Source organism: Hyperolius riggenbachi, chromosome 9 (genome assembly GCF_040937935.1).
Source record: "Hyperolius riggenbachi isolate aHypRig1 chromosome 9, aHypRig1.pri, whole genome shotgun sequence".
Taxonomy (NCBI): domain Eukaryota; kingdom Metazoa; phylum Chordata; class Amphibia; order Anura; family Hyperoliidae; genus Hyperolius; species Hyperolius riggenbachi.
In genome coordinates this window covers 278,749,442-278,770,154 of record NC_090654.1, presented here as the reverse complement: position 1 = coordinate 278,770,154, position 20,713 = coordinate 278,749,442, and the positions used below count along the sequence as shown (strand labels likewise).

Here is a 20,713-nt window from a genome sequence, read left to right as displayed (position 1 = left end):
CCAATCTTACTATTTCTATCTAATATAAGGGACCGCCTATAGTATCCATTCAATATATTCACTCAGTTTACCTTTATACGTCATAAAGGGCTGTGTGATGAAAAAAAAAACAGGTCAATATTTTAGACTTTTGTTTACTAATTCATAAAGATTTTTGCTGGTGCGACGGAAGCTCAGTAATTTACCGAAAAAATGGGCTTCAATTCACAACAACCTGTTCGGTAACAGCAGAAGAGTGGGGAGTTGTCTCTCTTTTGTTACACGCAGTTCAATGCAGTGACGGCATTACAAAAGTAAAGGCATCCCTGACATTACTTTAGATGTACATGTTTGTTATACTGCCTCTGCTCCCTCGGAATCTGTCCATTAGTCTTTCTTAAAGGGAACCTGAAGTGAGTAAAATTATTTAAAATAAACACATGACGTAGCTTCAAATGAATATTACATACAGGTAGTCCCCGGTTAACGAACTAGATAGGGACTGTAGGCTCGTTTTTAACCTGAATCTGTCCTTAAGTCAGGACGCTGTGCTATCTCTGTCCCCTGTGCTTCCAGTGTCCCCCTCTGTGTCTCTCTTGCCCCCCTCTATGTCTCTGTGCCCCCTAATGCAGAGTATGCGCAGCGGAAGGCGCAACAAGTCTCACCTGCTTCCCGGGCAGCTCCAGGCCAATCAGCGGCGTCCTCTCACCCCTCAATGTTCCCCCCGGCAGCTTCACTAGCGATGCGTAATGACGTAATCAGAAGGAGCCGCGGGGTCTCCTAATTGCGTCATTACGCGACGCGAGTGAAGCCGCCGGGAGGAACATTGAGGGGTGAGGGGATGCCGCTGATTGGCCCGGAGCTGCCCGGGAAGCAGGTGAGACTTGTTGCGCCTTCTGCTGCACATACTCTGCATTAGGAAAGTTGGTACAAGAGGTAGTCCCCGGGCTGCGTGACGTCATCGCGGTGGGCGTTCGTATTGGCGGGTCATTTGTAAGTCGGGCGTTTGTAACCCGGGGACTACCTGTACTTGCCTCACCATCAGTTCCTCTCATAAGCTCACCATTTTCTTCTTACAGTGATCGCTTCCAGTTCTGACAATATTTTGTCAGAACTGAAATATACCAGTTGCTGTCAGTTATATATCAGCAGCTGTCAGTTACAACTGAATGTGCAAGGTAATGTCCATGTTTCCCTATAGCTGAAGTGGGTGATATAACAGTTTAACAGTATGCTGACCAGGAAGCTGTTATAGGGTAATGGCCATTATTTAAATTGAGGACGGAGAATTCCATTTATCACACTGGACAAATAGGATGCAGGAGAGGAGAAAGAGATTGAGGAGTAGACTACACCAGAGGTAAGTATGACCTGTGTATTGTTGTTTTGACTTTTTATTTTCAGTTCAGGTTCTCTTTAACATTTAATTTTATTGCCACAGTTTAGATGAACTTACAAGAAACATTAAACATGCCATGCTTAGGTGATTTCCCCACTAGCTGCTTCGAATCTCAAACAGTAACCTAAAGGTTTAAACATCTGAAGGGCTGCAGGGGAAGCCACTTTTGTTCCGGTTCTTTCCTCTGCTGCCTGAGGGGGTTAGGGGATAGAGAGGCTTGTTCCTCCTAAGAAGGCTTCGGATCATATCAGCAGGACTGGCAGGAGACAGATGATGTTGCTATTGGCTCTCTGCTTCTGTCAGTCCTGGGCTCCCGCACAGTTTCCAGGACATCTGAGCTCCTGGTAATCACTGCATATGTTTCTGGGCTTTACCGCATACTGTAACCTTGATGAATTAACATTTGCTGACCTTTACTAAGGTATTTACCGCAAAGGTCGGTAATTTACCTCACTGCTCGGTAGTTTTCAGCTTTTCATGCGGTAACAGCTTTTATAAATTGACATTTTCCTAAGTGCTTGGTAAAGTCGGCTGTTTTCTGCATTACTGAATGAGGTAGACTTGGTAAATTGGATGAAAAAGACTGGAGAAGAACAAACAACGCACAGAGTTATGTGGATCCAGCATGAGCGCACCTCTGTGCTTAGCTCAGATACCTTTGCCTCAGGTCAGGTGTGCTTTAAAGGATACCCCAGGTGGCACGTGACATGATGAGATAGACATGTGCATGTACAGTGCCTAGCACACAAATAACTATGCTGTGTTCCTTTTTTTTCTTTCTCTGTCTGAAAGAGTTAAGCATCAGGTATGTAAGTGGCTGACTCAGTCCTGACTCAGACAGGAAGTGACTACAGTGTGACCCTCACTGATAAAAAAATACAAATATAAAACACTTTCCTAGCAGAAAATGGCTTCTGAGAACAAGAAAAAGATAAAAACTGTCAATTGTTCATAGATTTTCATAGATTTTAGCTCTGGCATACTCAATGAATGTGTCATTGAGCAAAAACAATAAAACAGTTACAACCTAAAAAGTAGATTTAAACATAAAATAATACTATGGAATATCTTAAAACGTCATTTTTAGGAGAAGTAGGATAGATACAATTGTTTATTTCATTAGCTTATGTTCGCCTCGGGTGTCCTTTAACCTCCTTGGCGGTATGAAAAATACCGCCAGGAGGGAGCGCAGCAGTTTTTTTTTAAAAAAAATTTTTTAATCATGTAGCGAGCCGAGGGCTCGCTACATGATAGCCGCTGCTGAGCGGCATCCCCCCGCCCGCTTCGATCGCCTTCGGCGATCTCCGATCAGGAAATCCCATTCATAGAACGGGATTTCCTGGAGGGCTTCCCCCGTCGCCATGGCGACGGGGCGGGATGACGTCACCGACGTCACTGACGTCGGGACGTCATTGGGAGTCCCGGGCCACCCCTCGGCGCTGCCTGGCACTGATTGGCCAGGCAGCGCTGGGGTCGGGGGGGGGGGGACCCGCGCCGCAGCAGATAGCGGCGATCGGGCAGGGGCCGGCGGCGATCAGAGTGCTGGCGCAGCTAGCAAAGTGCTAGCTGCGTCCAGCAAAAAAAAAATTATGAAAATCGGCCCAGCAGGGCCTGAGCGGCACCCTCCGGCGGCTTACCCCGTGTCACACACGGGGTTACCGCCAAGGAGGTTAAGAGAGTCAATATGGCAGCCACTGTATTCCTCTCTCTCCAGGTTTCCTTTAGGCCCCAGTGGACTGAAGTTTTTCTTATGCAATTTTTGTACGTCAAATTACTGTGTTTCTGTAGTTATGTTTGTATTATATCGAGTTTTTTCTTCCTTGCTTAACAGGTCTGTAAGCTCCTAGGATCCAATGTGTATTTAATACACAAAGAATTAGTCGCCTTACTACAGGATGATGCACTAGAGGTAAGCTTGTCAGCAGGGGGCGCCAGAGATCCGCTAATCTGATATGGCTTCACGTCCACTTAGATTCCAAGGTTTTCATGATTTCTCTTCCCTGCACCATAGGGAAATTATAGTATATTTGAAAAAACAAAGAGCTAAACTTTATTCTTGTGCCCCAAAATGTGCACTAAAATTGGCAGTCCAGAGCTGAGGCTGTGTCCCATGTAAACGGTAAAATGATAAATACACAGAAGGGCCAGCCCAGTGCTAATACATCATTGAGCTATACTGAATAATCAGGACCCTAATTTCCATGTACAGCAAGCACAGTCCTAGCTCTGAAGTTCAAGTGTCATGGAAAAATCGCTATCGAAGTGGTTTTGCCGCGATTTTACAGCAACCTTAATTTCAATGGAAAAGCCCTGCAAAACTCTGTCCTGGGTGACAGGGCACTCACTTTTGAAATTTATCACATGTGCGACATTTTTACTGCTGGCAGGTGCAGCTCTGCGGAATGTTTTTACACTCAGTGTTCCAAGCCAGTACAAGTAATACCCGGTGTCCCAGAATACTCTCTGTGGGAGGTTTAGAATTATGCATCGCTAAATAGCCTAGGTTGTGACATCACTGGGAGGGTGGGGCTACATACCAATATACAGCGATATATAGATACAGGATATGTTTCTGATGCTGAAACCAGGAAGATTACAGTAAAAGTGGTTATCCTGAATAAATGACTGCACTCTGTAATATGTTACTACAGGGCCTCTTTATGTGTAGATGGGTTCCAGTGGAGGAATGTTTATCACCGACTTCCTCTGTGAAAAGTGTTTATTTTTGATGGCTGACCTCTAGTGGTGGGCTGTGAAATAACTCTTGGAAGTGTTCCAGCGGCATCTATTTATTGTGGCTTCTCTTTGCAGATTCTGGACGGGTTAATAGATCATCTACCAGAAACTCTGGAGCTCATGACAAGCGGAGGCGATAACTCAGGGCTAGATAACAAGGTCAGTGACCTCTAGTGGCCGGAGGTATTGCAGCAAGCACTCACATAAAGAACCTTCGGCAACCAGGCAATCTCGCTCATCACTGCTGCTAGCATCAACAAAGGAACACTGTACATGATGCCATATGAATGGATATTTTATTTGAGACAAAAAATGACATTTTAAAGCAAACCTGTAGCGAAAAAAACCGTATGATATAATGAATTGTACATGCAATACGGATAATTGTTAGAACATTAGCATGCAAAGAAAAAATTATCTTTTTTTTTTTTTTTTTAATAACATTGCATCATACTGTCACAGTTGCAGTTTAGAAATCACACTCTGTCTTTTAAGCTTTAAAACAAAACAGAAATAATCACTTTCCTGCAGTAAAACCTACTCTCAGTCTGTCTGTTGCTGTTTAAAGAGAACCAAAGACGAAGCACCCTCATGTATTTTACCATATAGATCAATGGGAACATGACAGTAAACACCTACTCTGTTTCATTCTTCACTGCTCAGTCTGCCTGTTATCAGCCCTGATAAGAAGCCCCGACTGAGCATTCAGTCAGTCTTCTATGGAGTCTTTTCAAGCCCAAGTCTGCCCCCTTGTGGCTTTGCTTTCCTGCTATGTATCCTCCTAGCAGGAAAGCAGAGCCAGGAGGGGGCGGGCTTGGGCTTGAAAATACATCGCAGAAGACTTACTCAGCTATAATCATTCCGGTAAAAGCTAGACTGAATGCTCAGTCAGGGATTTTATCAGAGCTGATAATAAGAAAATTGAGCAGTGAAGGATGCAACAAAGAGCAGAGTAGGCGTTTACTGTCATGTTCCTATTGATATATATGGTAAAATACATGAGGGTGCTTCGTCTCTGGTTCCCTTTAAGTGCTTCAGAAAACAGGACTGTATTCTACCTGAATAGCTCAGAGAAGCTCTTTTACATAGAAAACAACTAATGTTTTTTAACTCTTCCTGTACTGGAAACAATAGGAGACTCTTTTCTTTCCTATTAATGTTCCTGTTTCTTAGCTGTACTACGCATACAATTCATTTTCTCACAAGTTTTCTTTTCACTACAGGTTCGCTTTAAAGCGGAACTGAAATAAAAAAAATACGAGTTTTACTTACGTGGAGCTTCTGCTAGCCCCCTGCAGCCGCCCTGTGCCCGCTCCGCCCTGGACCAATCCTCCGTTCCCCCGCCACGGCTCACTTTTTTTTTTCTCGTACCGGAAGCCTACTGCTAAGTCGACCTCCATTGCACCCTGGCCACGCGTATCCTAGTATGTGTTCCTGTAGCCAGAGAAAATCTCTATTGGGCCTGCGCAGTATGCATCCAGCTACGGAACAAGGATGTGCGCGACCAGGGCTGCGCAGGCGCAGTACACTCGGACTGAGCAAAGTGAAAGCAAGCTGCGGTGTGGGACCAGAACATCGGTGAGTGGCTGTGTGGGAACAGGTCGGCTGCAGGGGGCTGGAAGAAGCCCGAGGTAAGTGATCTTGGTTTATATTTGAATCAGTGTAGAGAAGCGTTACTCCTTCCTAAATCTTGAGCCCACCACCAGTTACCCCACCACAACCAGTCCCTCCCTCAATGCTTAGTGTACAACTACCTCTTCAAGTACCACCAGTTCAGCACTGCCGATATTCAGCCTCATTGTGAAATCTGCAGCGAATTACAGCGTCCAAGAACCAAAATATTGTATCAGACCAGATGAAGGCAGCAGCAGCAGCTTGGACTTTATGAAGGAACAATCTTTGTGAATGGGTGATTAAAATTGGTGTGTTAGAGCCACCTGCAGGAGAAAACGTAGTATTACAACAACCACTCATTGCAGTGTTCGTACCCCAGGCAATACGTCTGAAGGATTCCGGGGGTACCCTTTATTTTATACATTCAAATTATAATGACAAGTTTTGTGTTTTAGAAAATAATAAATCATTTTTGAAAAAAAAAAGCTTTTTTTATTAACGCTTATAGAAATAAAATGTTCAAAGCAGTTCTGACCGCTCCCTCCGGTATACAGCTCACAGGAAGAGCCTGGTAATGGGTGATGTTTATTAGGAAATCAGATGAATAGTAGAAAGGATTAAACTCATTAACTGAACAAAAATCATGTAATAAGCATGTACTTACATAGCTTACCTTATCCTGATGTTTTAGTGTTCACTGTTAGATTTAGGAGAAATGTGATATGATCAAAAGAAAATAATATTTCTGCTGATTTCCATCTTTACTGTTTTTCTTTGTGATGCTGACCCAGCTCAGTGTTAATCTTCTCCGCCTACTGCCACAGCTTAGTGTCCCTCCCACAGTAAACATCACCTAGACAACAGGGTTACAGCAAAACTCTTCAAAGGGAGGGGGATTCAATTACCTTTTGGTTATAGTGTCATTATCTTATCCCAAATAGGAAGATTTCTGTCAGTTGCATGCTGAGATAAGCTTGTTACTGTAGCTAAAAAAGAAAGTTCCCACAATCCTGCTGAAACTGCACAGTTCCTGCAGCTAAGCGGTGGCACCCTGTCCAGAAAAAAAGAAAAGGGGACATGTAGAGACATCTTTTAGAAAAAAAAGAGGGTGTATATATATATATATATATATATATATATATATATATATATATATATTTTGGGGCACAATTTTTTTTAGATGTTACAACCCACTTTACCCTCATAGTACCTCCCACCCGCAAAAACAAAAAGTTAGGCTACGTACTCCTGTTTTGTAGAACATATTGCAGTCACATGACTACCGACTCTTTTCTGTCTTCCCTATTTCTTAGCAATGCAGACAGGACACTGTGCCCATCAACCTTCTGCAGTGGGAAGGGGCATGTCCTAGACTGCAAGGACGCTGGGCTGGGATTAGTTTCTCCAGGCAGAAAAGATTGAAGAGTCACTGCTGCTTATCACTGGATTAGTGCATGTGTTGAAAATCAGTACTAAGAGCTCCTGCTCTGTGCAGCTACTTAATCTTCCAACAAGACTGGAATTTCTGGGCAGTTTGTGCTCTGGAGAGAGTACAGATTCCTGGCTTGCAGAGAAGTGTGGCTTGTGATTACATTTAGTGTTTGAAATTCTTGGCTGGCTGAAAGCAGAAATGGAAAGATTCTTCTTAATAAGTCAAAAATAAATGTAGGAGACAAGTAATCATAACTGTAGGAGTAATCCTGAATAGAATTTGCCTAGACGCCCATTTTCTTACTCTCGTTTAAAGTAATTGGGAACTAAAAAAAACAAAAACTGCCAGATACTTACCAAAGGAGAGGGGAAGGCTCTGGGTCCTATAGAGCCCTCCCAGTGCCGGTTCCAGCGCTGGTTCCTCCGTAGCAGTTTTTAACCTATTTGGTCAAATACTGCTCTATCTGCTGCCCACGGAGTCTTCGGAAGCCTTAGTGCTCCAAAAGCTGGTTGGCTCCATACTGCACGAGCACGCTCTCTCTCGCGCTCACGCAGGCGCAGTACAAAGCCGCCTGTGTTCAGGAGCTCTTGGCTCCCAAAGATTTCCGAAGTCCCCCGCAGCAGGAAATTGAAATGGGAGAGCTGCCGCTGCAATAAGGGAACTGGGAGAGGAGAGTGAATGCTCTATGACCCAGAGCCTTCTCTCTCCTTAGGTAAGTATGGGTATCTGGCTGATTTTTATTTTTTTTTGTACAGTCCCCAATGACTTTAAAGTGAACCAGAGACGAAGCACCCTCGTGTATTTTACCATATATATCAGTGGGAGAAAACACCTACCCTGCTCTCTGTTTTATCCTTCACTGATCAGCCTGCTTGTTATCAGCCCCGATAAAATCCCAGACTGAGCATTCAATCTGGCTTTGCTCAGGAAATATTATAGCTGAGTCTGTCTTCTCTGATGTCTTTTCAAGCCCAAGCCTGCCCACTTCTGGCTCTGCTATGACTCAGCTATAATGATTCCTGAGCAAAGCCAGGCTGAATGCTCAGTCTGGGATTTTATCAGGGTTGATAACAAGCAGACTGAGCAGTGAAGAATGAAACAGAGAGCAGGGTAGGTGTTTTCTCTAATGTTCCCACTGATATACTGTATATGGTAAAATACATGAGGGTGTTTCGTCTCTGGTTCACTTCACTTCCGAGGCCAAAAAGGTAATGTATTTTTTACTCACCTTCCAGCCCCTTGCAGCCATCTCAGTCCCTTGCCGCAGCTCCGGTGGTCGTCGCTGTCCCCGATGGCCACCCATAATGATTGCAACCCGCCAGCGGGGTCGGCTCTACCAGGCGTCCACGTCATCTGACGCATACTGTGCCTGCGGAGTAGTTATGCACAGGCGCAGTATGCCCCAGATGACGTTGACGCGCCCCCTCCCCCCCCCCCCCCCTCCCTTCACCAGCGGGTCGCCATCCTTGTTCAAAGGGTCATGATTTCTGTTTGTTTTGCAGATGAATGAAGCAGATTTTATATCAGACTGTCATGGCTGCTGTTTAGAATTCAGTCTTAAAAATTCTAATTTTAAACTAAAAATGAAAATATGAGACTGATATTGATGAGTTGTACGTTACTAATGTTCCATTTACCATTACAGTATCACTACACATACAGCTCATGATCTCATAAGTTGACTTTCAGCTCAGGTTCGCTGACAGACGTTTGCCGTTTGCATTGCAGCTTATGATTGTTCCCGACCTGGTCCCGGCACTGACCTCAGCAGAGCAGCGATTCGCCAACTCCCTGAAGTGGCGCAGCCATGAGAAGCTGCTGCAGAAGTTCTCCTGCTTACCGCACATCATCTCCAGCGACCAGATCTACTACCGCTTCCTGCACAGAATGTTCTCCATCATCCTAACAAATGTAAGAACCCCCCATACCTGGAGCGGTGAGTTACCGTGAGCGTGGCACTTTCCCCGATACCTGGAGCGGTGGGTTACAGAAAGCCTGGCACTGTCCCCGATACCTGGTGCGGTGGGTTACAGAAAGCCTGGCACTTTCCCTGATACCTGGAGCGGTGGGTTACAGAAAGCCTGGCACTGTCCCCGATACCTGGTGCGGTGGGTTACAGAAAGCCTGGCATTGTCCCCGATACCTGGAGCGGTGGGTTACAGAAAGCCTGGCACTGTCCCCAATACCTGGTGCGGTGGGTTACAGAAAGCCTGGCACTTTCCCTGATACCTGGAGTGGTGGGTTACAGAAAGCCTGGCACTGTCCCCGATACCTGGTGCGGTGGGTTACAGAAAGCCTGGCATTGTCCCCGATACCTGGAGCGGTGGGTTACAGAAAGCCTGGCACTGTCCCCGATACCTGGTGCGGTGGGTTACAGAAAGCCTGGCACTGTCCCCGATATCTGGAGCGGTGGATTACAGTGAGCCTGGCACTGCCCCCGATATCTGGAGCGGTGGGTTACAGCGAGCCTGGCACTGTCCCCGATATCTGGTGTGGTGGGTTACAGAAAGCCTGGCACTGTCCCCGATACCTGGTGCAGTGGGTTACAGCGAGCCTGGCACTGTCCCCGATATCTGGAGCGGTGGGTTACAGCGAGCCTGGCACTGTCCCCGATACCTGGTGCGGTGGGTTACAGCGAGCCTGGCACTGTCCCCGATACCTGGTGCGGTGGGTTACAGCGAGCCTGGCACTGTCCCCGATACCTGGTGCGGTGGGTTTACAGCGAGTCTGGCACTTTCCCTGATACCTGGAGCGGTGGGTTACAGTGAGCCTGGCACTGTCCCCGATATCTGGAGCGGTGGGTTACAGTGAGCCTGGCACTGCCCCCGATACCTGGTGCGGTGGGTTACAGCGAGCCTGGCACTGTCCCCGATACCTGGTGCGGTGGGTTACAGCGAGCCTGGCACATTCTCACGCACAAGGGGCGGAGCCGGAGAATTGTGCTATCACATGATTGCACCTTTCCTACCTTCTCTGTACAAATGATCAATCAGTTGCTGTGTTTCCAAGGTTGAAGTTGAACCAGTGGAAAACCCAGAGGGCCCCCTAGCAAAACGGAGTCGGCCGGGCCCCTTGCAAAAGAGCTCAATAAGCAGAGTGTTTAAATATTCTTGTCCTACATGAAAAAACTAAAAACAAGGAACACCAAGAGCCCCAATAGTGTAACATGTATTGGTAAATGGTTACTAGATAGAGTAAATATTAATACTCACAAACCAGGGTTACCAGTCCATTAGGCAACCACTGTAAAGGCAGGTGGGGAGATTTTCCTGACCCCACTCAGGAATAAGAAGTCGCTCTCTGTAGATGAGAAAAAGGGGGTTCAACCCTCCACCCAGGGTGGACTCAATATTATGCAGGAGAACAGAGGTGCCAAAAGGATAAAAGGAAGCTAAATGAGCTTAAAAACCAAATTCTTGGTAAATAGAGGAGGTAGTGGTGGACTTACCTCCTCCAAGTAGACACACAATGACTGTAGTAAAGACAGTCAATATATTTTATTTATGAACTCCAAATATGCAACGCGTTTCGCAGGTTTGATCCCGCTTCATCAGGCAATAACAACGGAGCAATAGCATATGTGGTCAGTAGAAGAGCCATGCACCTCTGTGCACCTCTGCCTGGCTCTTCTACTCTACGGGGGACAGCTCTGTCACTGAGCTGTCCCCCGTAGAGGCTCACAAAGTTATCCCTCTGGTAGGCTGATTCCTATGAGAGGGATCACGCTGATTGGATCTCAGGGGGAAGCCAATTTTATTTTGAAATAAAACATATATAAATTAATTAGAAAAAAAGCAGCAATCAGATGCCACCAGCAAAAAGCTCTGTTGGTGGCAAGAAAAGGGAGGGAGACCCATTTGTGTGCTGAGTTGTAGGTCCCTGCAGCGAGCCCTCAAAGCTGCAGTGGCTTGAATTGTAAAAAATGGCCTGGTCACTAAAGGAGTGTAGGCAAGTGGGCCTCAAGTGGTTAAGTGTACCCAAGGCGAACCACGGGTCAAGGGACACATACTTACCTAAGGAAAAGGAAGTTTCTGGATCCTGTAGGGGTTTCCCACACCGTCCTCTGGACCTCCATTGCTCGCGGAACCTTCAAAGAAATCCAACCAGAGCTTGTGGGATTGAAAATCCAGGCTGCGCTACTCTTGATGCACAAGGGGTGCCTTACTGCGCCTGCAGGAGAATGGGCGTGTCTGCACGGTAAGCTGGAGCCGCTGCTGTATGAGTATCTCCATGATGCTGAGTGGGCGTGTCCGTGCTTGCACAGGTACAATATGGCCTCTCTCCTGCATGAAGAGGAGCAAGGCCTGGATCACCTGGAAGGTCCCAGCAAGTGGCAGCAGGGGAGAGAAGGGCACGAGATGCCTCTACAGGATCCAGAGGCTTCCCTCTTCATGAGTAAGTATGGGTTTTTTGACTTGAGGTTTTCCTCTGGTTCACTTAAAGCCTCAGTTATAAACTGTGCCCGCCCCTTCCTTCCTCATTATGCTGCTCCAATTGGTCAGCTGTCACCACCTCCAGTCATGTGATATTGCTGACAGAATTGGTGAGCACTGATCTAATGACTGTTGGCCAATGGGAGCAGCTTTGTGAGAGAGGAAGGGGCGGGCACATGTGATATGGTGACAGGATTAGTGGGCACTAATCTAGTGACTGTTGGCCAATTGACCATTGGCCAATGAAAGCAGCTTTCTAAGAGAGGAGGGGGTGGGCACATGTGACATGGTGACAAGATTAGTGGGCACTGATCTAGTGACTGTTGGCCCATGGGAGCAGCTTTTTGAAAGAGAAAGGGGCGGGCACATGTGATATGGTGACAGGATTAGTGGGCACTGATCTAGTGACCGTTGGCCAATGGGAGCAGCTTTGTGAGAGAGAAAGGGGAGGGCACATGTGATATCTTGGCAGGATTAGTGGGCACTGATCTAGTGACCTTTGGCCAATGGGAGCAGCTTTGTGAGAGGTAGGGTTGGGCACATGTGACATTGGTGACAGAATTAGTCCAATGACAGCTAATGCATGTACAAATGTCGTCGTGTAACGCTGGCCTCCCCAGCTCCTGCAGGGCGTACTGACAAATGTGATCTTCTGTTTGTAGAATGTGTTACCGGTACAGAAGGCCGCCAGCCGGACACTGTGCATATTCCTGCGCTATAACCGCAAGCAGGAGCAGAGACACGAAATCATCCAGAAACTGGTGGAACGTAAGTACTTCAGCTTTGCCAATGTCTCCATCCTTCACTTAGCCAGATGGGCCTAAAAAACCTTCAACCAAACCAACCTATAAAACACCAACAGTTACCGCTAGGGTGTGACTGCAGATGGGGCGATTTATTCCAGATCCGGTTGTATTTTTCGATGTTCTCTGGCTTTTGGGTACCTTTAGTACATCACACTCTCAGGCCGGTTTCACACTGCGTATTGGCAGTAGTGGTGACCGCATCGCACCGCTAAAACCAGTCCTTTGGGGATTACCGCGTGCATAACACGTAAAACTTGCGGTGGTCATTTTAAAAACACGCGTCGCATGTTACTCGTGTTGCGACTTACATTACTTCCGGTCCGCCCCACGTTGCCGCAGGAGTCGCATGGTAATGTAGGTATGCGTCACGTGCAGTGTGATATGCCCCATAGACTTTTATTGCCTTAGCGTTAGACTGCGGTAGAATGCCACACTGCACCAGTTTGAAAGGGCCCTTAGGGCTGGAGTCGTCAAGGCTGGTACAATGGAACCCTAAAGGAGAAATTGAGTTCCCCACAGCAGCCAATCAGAATCCTTGTTTCATTCCACTACTAACCAACTGCATTACCTAAGCTGTGTGTCCATATAACTGATGTAATCATTTACTACCTTGCCACAGTGTCCCAATCTCAGCAGAGATGAGATGTAATTTCACTCATCCTCCCCAATAAACAGGTGCTTAAAGTGGCCACAACACTATACAATTTTGTTTTTATATTTCTCTTTAATTCAATGATGGATCAACCATCTGATCTGATCATTACAATCGAAGCGACCATTCGGGCCCACCAAGCAGGGGTAAATTATAAGCAATCGGATCAGACTATTAGGAATTAGATTGTGACATGACTATGTACTCTGTAAAGTGCTGCAGAAGATGTTAGTGCTAAATAAATAAATAATAATAATATGGTAGGATATTAGACTATGACTATGGTAGGGATTAGACTGTGAGCTCCTCTGAGGACAGTCAGTGACATGACTATGCACTCTGTAAAGTGCTGCAGAAGATGTCAGTGCTATATAAATACATAATAATAATATGGTAGGACATTATATTATCACTATGGTAGGATTAGATTGTGAGCTCCTCTGAGGACAGTCAGGGACAGGACTATGTACTCTGTAATGTGCTGCAGAAGATGTCAGTGCTATAGAAATACATAATAATAATATGGTAGGACATTAGACTATGACTATGGTAGGATTAGATTGTGAGCTCCTCTGAGGACAGTCAGTGACATGACTATGTACTCTGTAAAGTGGTGCAGAAGATGTCAGTGCTATATAAATACATAGTAATAATATGGTAGGACATTAGACTATGACTATGGTAGGATTAGAGTGTGAGCTCCTCCGAGGACAGTCAGTAACATGACTATGTACTCTGTAAAGTGCTGCAGAAGATGTCAGTGCTATATAAATACATAATAATATGGTAGGACATTAGACTATGACTATGGTAGGATTAGATTGTGAGCTCCTCTGAGGACAGTCAGTGACATGACTATGTACTCTGTAAAGTGGTGCAGAAGATGTCAGTGCTATATAAATACATAATAATAATATGGTAGGACATTAGACTATGACTATGGTAGGATTAGAGTGTGAGCTCCTCTGAGGACAGCCAGTGACATGACTATGTACTCTGTAAAGTGCTGCAGAAGATGTCAGTGCTATATAAATACATAATAATAATATGGTAGGACATTAGACTAGGACTATGGTAGGATTAGATTGTGAGCTCCTCTGAGGACAGTCGGTGACATGACTATGTACTCTGTAAAGTGCTGCAGAAGATGTCAGTGCTATATAATTACATAATAATATGGTAGGACATTAGGCTATGACTATGGTAGGATTAGATTGTGAGCTCCTCTGAGGACAGTCGGTGACATGACTATGTACTCTGTAAAGTGCTGCAGAAGATGTCAGTGCTATATAATTACATAATAATATGGTAGGACATTAGACTATGACTATGGTAGGATTAGATTGTGAGCTCCTCTGAGGACAGTCAGTGACATGACTATGTACTCTGTAAAGTGCTGCAGAAGATGTCAGTACTATATAAATACATAATAATAATATGGTAGGACATTAGACTATGACTATGGTAGGATTAGATTGTGAGCTCCTCTGAGGACAGTCGGTGACATGACTATGTACTCTGTAAAGTGCTGCAGAAGATGTCAGTGCTATATAATTACATAATAATATGGTAGGACATTACACCATGACTATGGTAGGATAGGAGCTCCTCTGAAGTCAGTAAGTGACATGACTATTGCTCTGTAAAGTGCAGCAGAAGTTGTCACTGCTATATAAATACAGTAGTATATCAGTTTCTGATCTTGAATGATATTCGTTGTCAGCGGATTTCTATTCCAGATACACACATGGACTCTCTTTATATGGTGGGTCATGTGATGGAGATTGATAACGCTCAGAGCTTTTACTTACCCTGCATTGTCTTGCTTTCTCCTTGCAGAGCTGGGACAGGGAAAGAGCTACTGGAACCGGCAGAGGTTTCTGGACACCTGTGAATACATCATGGAGTTTTTCTCCAAATCTTTCTTCTGTAAATACTTCTACCTGTCGGTGCTGGAGCTGACCAGTGACCCCGTGGCCAACGTCAGGTCTGACATCCTATTCCGCTTCTTACAATAAAGGGGACCTGTCAGTGTTTGTAAATCAGACGATTGTAGCATTGTTAGTACACTTGTAGCGTCAGAAGGAAAGTCGAGTATTGTATGTGTGTGTGACAATCTTTTTGTTTGTGACAACAATCCTTTTCCCGAAGGATCAGCTGTCAACTTCCCTCCGCTTTTCACACCATTTATTGTCATAGACATTTTTATCATCCATATGGAAACTTTTTAAAGAGAATCTGTAATGTTAAAATCGCACAAAAGTAAACATACCAGTGCGTTAGGGGACATCTCCTATTACCCTCTGTCACAATTTCGCCGCTCCCCGCCGCATTAAAAGTGGTTAAAAACAGTTTTAAAAAGTTTGTTTATAAACAAACAAAATGGCCACCAAAACAGGAAGTAGGTTGATGTACAGTATGTCCACACATAGAAAATACATCCATACACAAGCAGGCTGTATACAGCCTTCCTTTTGAATCTCAAGAGATCATTTGTGTGTTTCTTTCCCCCTGCATCTCTCATGCACTGAAGTTTCAGGCTGCTCGTTTCTTCCTGAAAATAGCTTTGCCCTTGTCTGTAATTCTTCAGTATGTGAAAGCTCTGCCAGCTCAGAGGACGATTTATCCAGTTAGTAAAAGATAAGAGAGAAGAGAGAAGCTGCTCTAATCTAAATAACACACAGGCAGTGTGCATAGAGGGGCCAGAAAGGGTGAGTTCATAGCAGAACCACAACACTGAAGAACTTGGCAGCCTTCCAGACACAGGCCGACAAGTCTGACAGGGGAAAGATACATTGATTTATTACAGAGACTGTCATAGTATAAAGTGCTGCAGTAAGCCAGAACACATTAGAATAGCTTTTGGAACTTGTAGGATGATAAAAAACAGGATGCAATTTTTGTTACGGAGTCTCTTTAAAGACAATAAGAACCTTCTGTAGGGGAACTTAAAGGGAACCCGAGGTGAGAGGGATATGGAGGCTTCCATATTTATTTCCTTTTAAACAATGCCAGTTGCCTGGCAGTCCTGCTGATCTCTTGTGTAGGAATCACACACCTGCAACAAGCATGCAGCTTCTCTATTCAGAAACATGTGACCTGCATGCTTGTTCAGGGGCTATGGCTAAAAGTATTAGAGGCAGAGGATCAGCAGGACAGCCAGGCAATGTGCATTGTATAACAGGACGTAAATATGTCAGCCCTTTATATTCCTTCCAGGTTCCCGGGGCGTAACTACAGGGGAGCAGTCTCTGCAACTGCAGGGGGGCCAGAGCTGTAAGGGGGCCCCCACTTATGCCTTACTCCCTCCAATAAAGGCATTAATCCTTCAGATCAGGTGTTTTTGTGGCTACGCTTGTTACGGGTGTGAAGATTATGATGCCCTCACTTGTTATATGACCCTTATGAGATGTAGCCCCTCCCCCCCCTACCCAGGCTATGAGGGTCACCAGTGGAAGGCGAGGGGGAGTGTATGAACATTAAGGGGCATCATTTACATTTTGCTGGGAGGTCCCATGTTTTTTAGTTATCCCCATGCAGGTTTCCTTTAAAGTGGACCTGAACTCTTGCACAGGACAGAAGGAAAACGTAGAGAAATGCACCCTGTATGTATTTAGAGAGTTTAGCCTGTTTAATTCCCCCTAATTTGTGTCTAATCACAAGTTGTAATTTGATATCTCTCCCCTGTGTCACCTGACTGCCTATGGCAGATAAGCCCATTTGAAATCAGAGGCTGTAAACAATTATTATTATTATTGATTTATAAAGCGCCAACATATTCCGTGGCGCTGTACAAAGTAAGAAACAAACATGGGGTACATAATACAGACAATGGTGTACACCAATATACAAGATACATAATAAATGGCAAAAATGATACAAAGTACAGAATACAAAATACAGAAGGGGTAATGACAGTGATAAAAGTAACATGATAAATAAAATGTATAATGATTTCCAAGACACAAAATGAGGAGAGAGCCCTGCCCTTGCCAGCTTAAAGGGAATGGGGGGGGGGGGGGGCAAGAAGAGGGGTAGTGTACAACAAACATATAGAGGCAGTGTGTTTTAGGATACCTAGTAGGAGTGCAATAGAAATGGCCTAAGGTAGCACATATGCTTGTCGGAACAAATGAGTTTTAGAGAGCGTTTAAAAGTAACAAAGGTTGGCGAGTGACGGATGTGTTGTGGGAGGGCATTCCAGAGGAGGGGTGAAGCGCGTGGAAAATCTTGTAAGCGTGAATGTGAGGAGGTAATTCTAGAGAAGGACAACAGAAGATCGTGTGCCGATCTGAGATTGCGATTGGGTTTGTATCTGGAAATTAGTGAGGATACAGTATGTAGCGGGGAGATCAGGTGTCTGCTTCCATGAATCAGGAAGTAGAAACTGTGCAAATGTATTTATTTTTAGGATGTGTATCAGCTGTACCAAAGAATTGTTTCTTGTTTAAAGTTTATTATGCTGTTCTTCATCTTTTAGAGCAGAGAGGAATTTTGAGGTTGCCTTTAAGTTGTACTTGTCAGTCCTGCAGGGCTGTGGAGTCGTGGAGTCGGAGTCGGGCAATTTTGGGTGCCTGGAGTCGGAGTCGGGAAAAAATGCACCGACTCCGACTCCTAATGAATTTGTAACTGTAATTAAAATAGAAAATATGATAAAATGTTCTATTTCTCAGATAATAGTCATTAAAAATAATGTATATATACAGTATATATACAGTAATAGCTGTGCTTAGTCCACAAAAATGAAATAAACCAATCAAAATTAGTTACTTGTGCTGCTTCAATAAAGCAGTCCCCGTATTTTTAAGGTCAGATATACATATCTGATTGTGACTGTATATATGATGTGTACACAGGAATCTCTTATATATGTTACGGCCAGAACCCGAAGTGTGGCCACTTCTAGTTCTGGCCGGCCACTTCGGGTTCTGGCCGGCCAATTTGCGAAGTGGCCGCAGCGCAGCGGCCAATGTTAGAAATGCAAAGCTACACTTATTTTACGGCCGTCTCGCTGCGGCCAAATGTATTAAAAGTTGCTTAAATTTAATTAAATATAGCCGGCGGCGATGTGATAGATGAAGCCGCCGGCTTTCGCACTGCCTCCCCCCCCCCCCCCGATTCTCTCCCCCCCCCCCCCGCCTCTCTCCTTGTCCCCGCCTTCCATACAATACGGAGCCGCCGGGAGAGTCGTTCGTCGCGGCAGGGGAAGCAGAGCGGGGAGGCTGCAGACATTGCTTCTGCCAGCGCCCGCTCTGCAGGAACGGCAGGATTCCCCTGCCGCGACGAACGACTCTCGGGGGACACGCGTGTCCCCGCCCGGCTGCTCCGTATGTCGTATAGGAGGCAGGGGAGAGGAGAGAGGCGGGGGGGGGGGGAGGAGGAGAGGAGGAGGAGGCAGTGCGAAAGCCGGCGGCTTCATCTATCACATCGCCGCCGGCTATATTTAATTAAATTAAGCAACTTTTAATACATTTGGCCGCAGCGAGACGGCTGTAAAATAAATGTAAACTTTCCATTTCTAACATTGGCCGCTGCGCTGCGGCCACTTTGCACATTGGCCGGCCAGAACCCGAAGTGGCTGGCCAGAACTAGAAGTGGCCACACTTCGGGTTCTGGCCGTAACATATACACTAAATAACATCTATGCTGTAAGAATAAAGCCTGATGTGTAGCCGTGTCACTAATAGAGATGGTCAACGAGATGGAAATAATTCTGCATTGATGCTGATTTATGCAAATGTATGCACTCCCTTTGCTGATGAAATCAAATAATTTGATATGTTATTAAAATTTGGTTTGGTGACTACAAATTAAAGGGTAACTGAGACGGATGAAAAGTAAACTTTTATACATACCTGGGGCTTCCTCCAGCCCCCTTCAGGCTAATCAGTCCCTCACTGTCCTCCACCACCCGGATCTTCTGCTATGAGTCCTGGTAATTCAGCCAGTCAGCGCTGTCCGGCCGCATGCCGCTCCCACAGCCAGGAACATTCTGCACCTGCGCAATAGTGCTGCAAAGGTGTAGTATGCTCCTGGCGGCGGAGTGTGTGCATGCGCACTACGCCTGACTGGCTCAAGTACCTGGACTCATAGCAGAAGATCCAGGTGGTGGAGGAGGACAACGAGGGACTGATTATCCTGAAGGCGGCTGGAGGAAGCCCCAGGTTTGTATAAAACTTTAATTTCATCTGTCTCAGGTTTACTTTGTTACACAGTAGTACTATACTCTACATATGCACTCCCCACAGAGCTGCAGGGAATCCACTGAGAATGCTGTGCACATTGAACACAGAGGTGTTGTCTGTTTACAATCTCCTCATTCCCCTGCAGAGTACCTGCACATCATTCTTACATGTACCCACACTTACATTGCCTAGGGCCTGATAGATGTTCTTTGTTCCGGTTTGTACCTTTTACAAGTACTCTTACCAAGGACTAGTTTTAGTCTAAAGGGAATAAATATAGTAGTCTACATATCCTTCTCACTTCAGTTGTCTTGTAAAATTCCTAAGCGTTGGCAGTTAAGAGACGAATTTCATGTTACATACTTTTAATCAACAAAATTGTAATATGCAAATTAGAGGAGTCGGAGTCGTGGAGTCGGAGTCGGTGGAATCCTAAACTGAGGAGTCGGAGTCGGTGGATTTTTGGACCGACTCCACAGCCCTGCAGTCCTGTGCCTAATAAATGCCCGCTATGTTGCCGTCTTTTATCTATACCAACTAAAGTTGCGTTTCTGTTTCAGGATGAAGGTTTGCTACATGTTACCAAAGCTGAAGTCCACCCTGAAGCTACCAGCAGATAAACATTTGCTGCAGCAGCTGGAACTGTGCGTCAGGAAATTACTATGTCAGGAAAAAGACAGGGACGTCCTGGCTGTAGTGAAGAGGGTGAGTCATATCTGGATCCTGCGCTGCAGTGCAGTCCTTTGAGGCCGGGTGCACACATAGCAGAATCGCTAGCGTTGCATAAAACGCAGCGTTTTATGCTGCAATGTTAGTCAATGGGACGCAGAAAAAAACGCAGAAACATGCAATTTACAGCATGCGTTTCGAGAACACTGGTTTTCTTGCATATTATGCAGGAACGCTGCCAAAACGCACATGAAAGTCAATGGGAACTCAATGGTATGCGGTTTTTCATGCGTTTTCCATGCATTTTTTCCCCAAAAATATTATTATTATTTTTTTTTTTGCTGTATTTTCGGTTCCTGTTGTCTTCCAAGTGATTTGCATAAATGGAAATAGAAAAACGCACGGAAACCGCATGGAATATGCATTTTGTATGTGTGAACCGCATACACATTAAACCGAATGCAAAACACATGAAAAGCGCATGGCAAACGCACCAAAAATGCAGTAAAAACACACACAACATTAACATAAAACATAACATACACGCAGCCTTTCACGCTATGTCATATGTGAGCCTCACAGATTCTGGAACCTTCTCGTTGAGATGCTGAATATGTATGCCTCTCCGCCACTCTCCTTCTGCACCCTCCCCCGGGGAGCTGCATGCTTTGCAGCTGTTACAACTGAGAGGCTGACTGATGCTGAGTTTGCAGGGGGCGTTCCCACAGGAGGAGCATGTGTTATGTGATCAGTAATGAAAGGGAATAGAAGCTGCTGCAGTTCCAAAGATGACATAGCCTCCTGCTAC

At 45.4% G+C, this 20,713-nt stretch overlaps 1 protein-coding gene across 1 annotated transcript in view; it reads left to right on the top strand.

Annotated features, from left to right (window-relative positions):
* PPP4R4 (protein phosphatase 4 regulatory subunit 4) overlaps positions 1-20,713 on the top strand; it is a 215,337-nt gene that overhangs the window by 179,488 nt on the left and 15,136 nt on the right. Inside the window, exons 12-17 of the mRNA XM_068254652.1 lie at positions 3,210-3,287; positions 4,190-4,273; positions 8,889-9,071; positions 12,256-12,361; positions 14,891-15,038; positions 19,797-19,941. Coding sequence (XP_068110753.1) covers positions 3,210-3,287; positions 4,190-4,273; positions 8,889-9,071; positions 12,256-12,361; positions 14,891-15,038; positions 19,797-19,941 — 744 coding nt within the window. The remainder of the gene's footprint in view (positions 1-3,209; positions 3,288-4,189; positions 4,274-8,888; positions 9,072-12,255; positions 12,362-14,890; positions 15,039-19,796; positions 19,942-20,713) is intronic.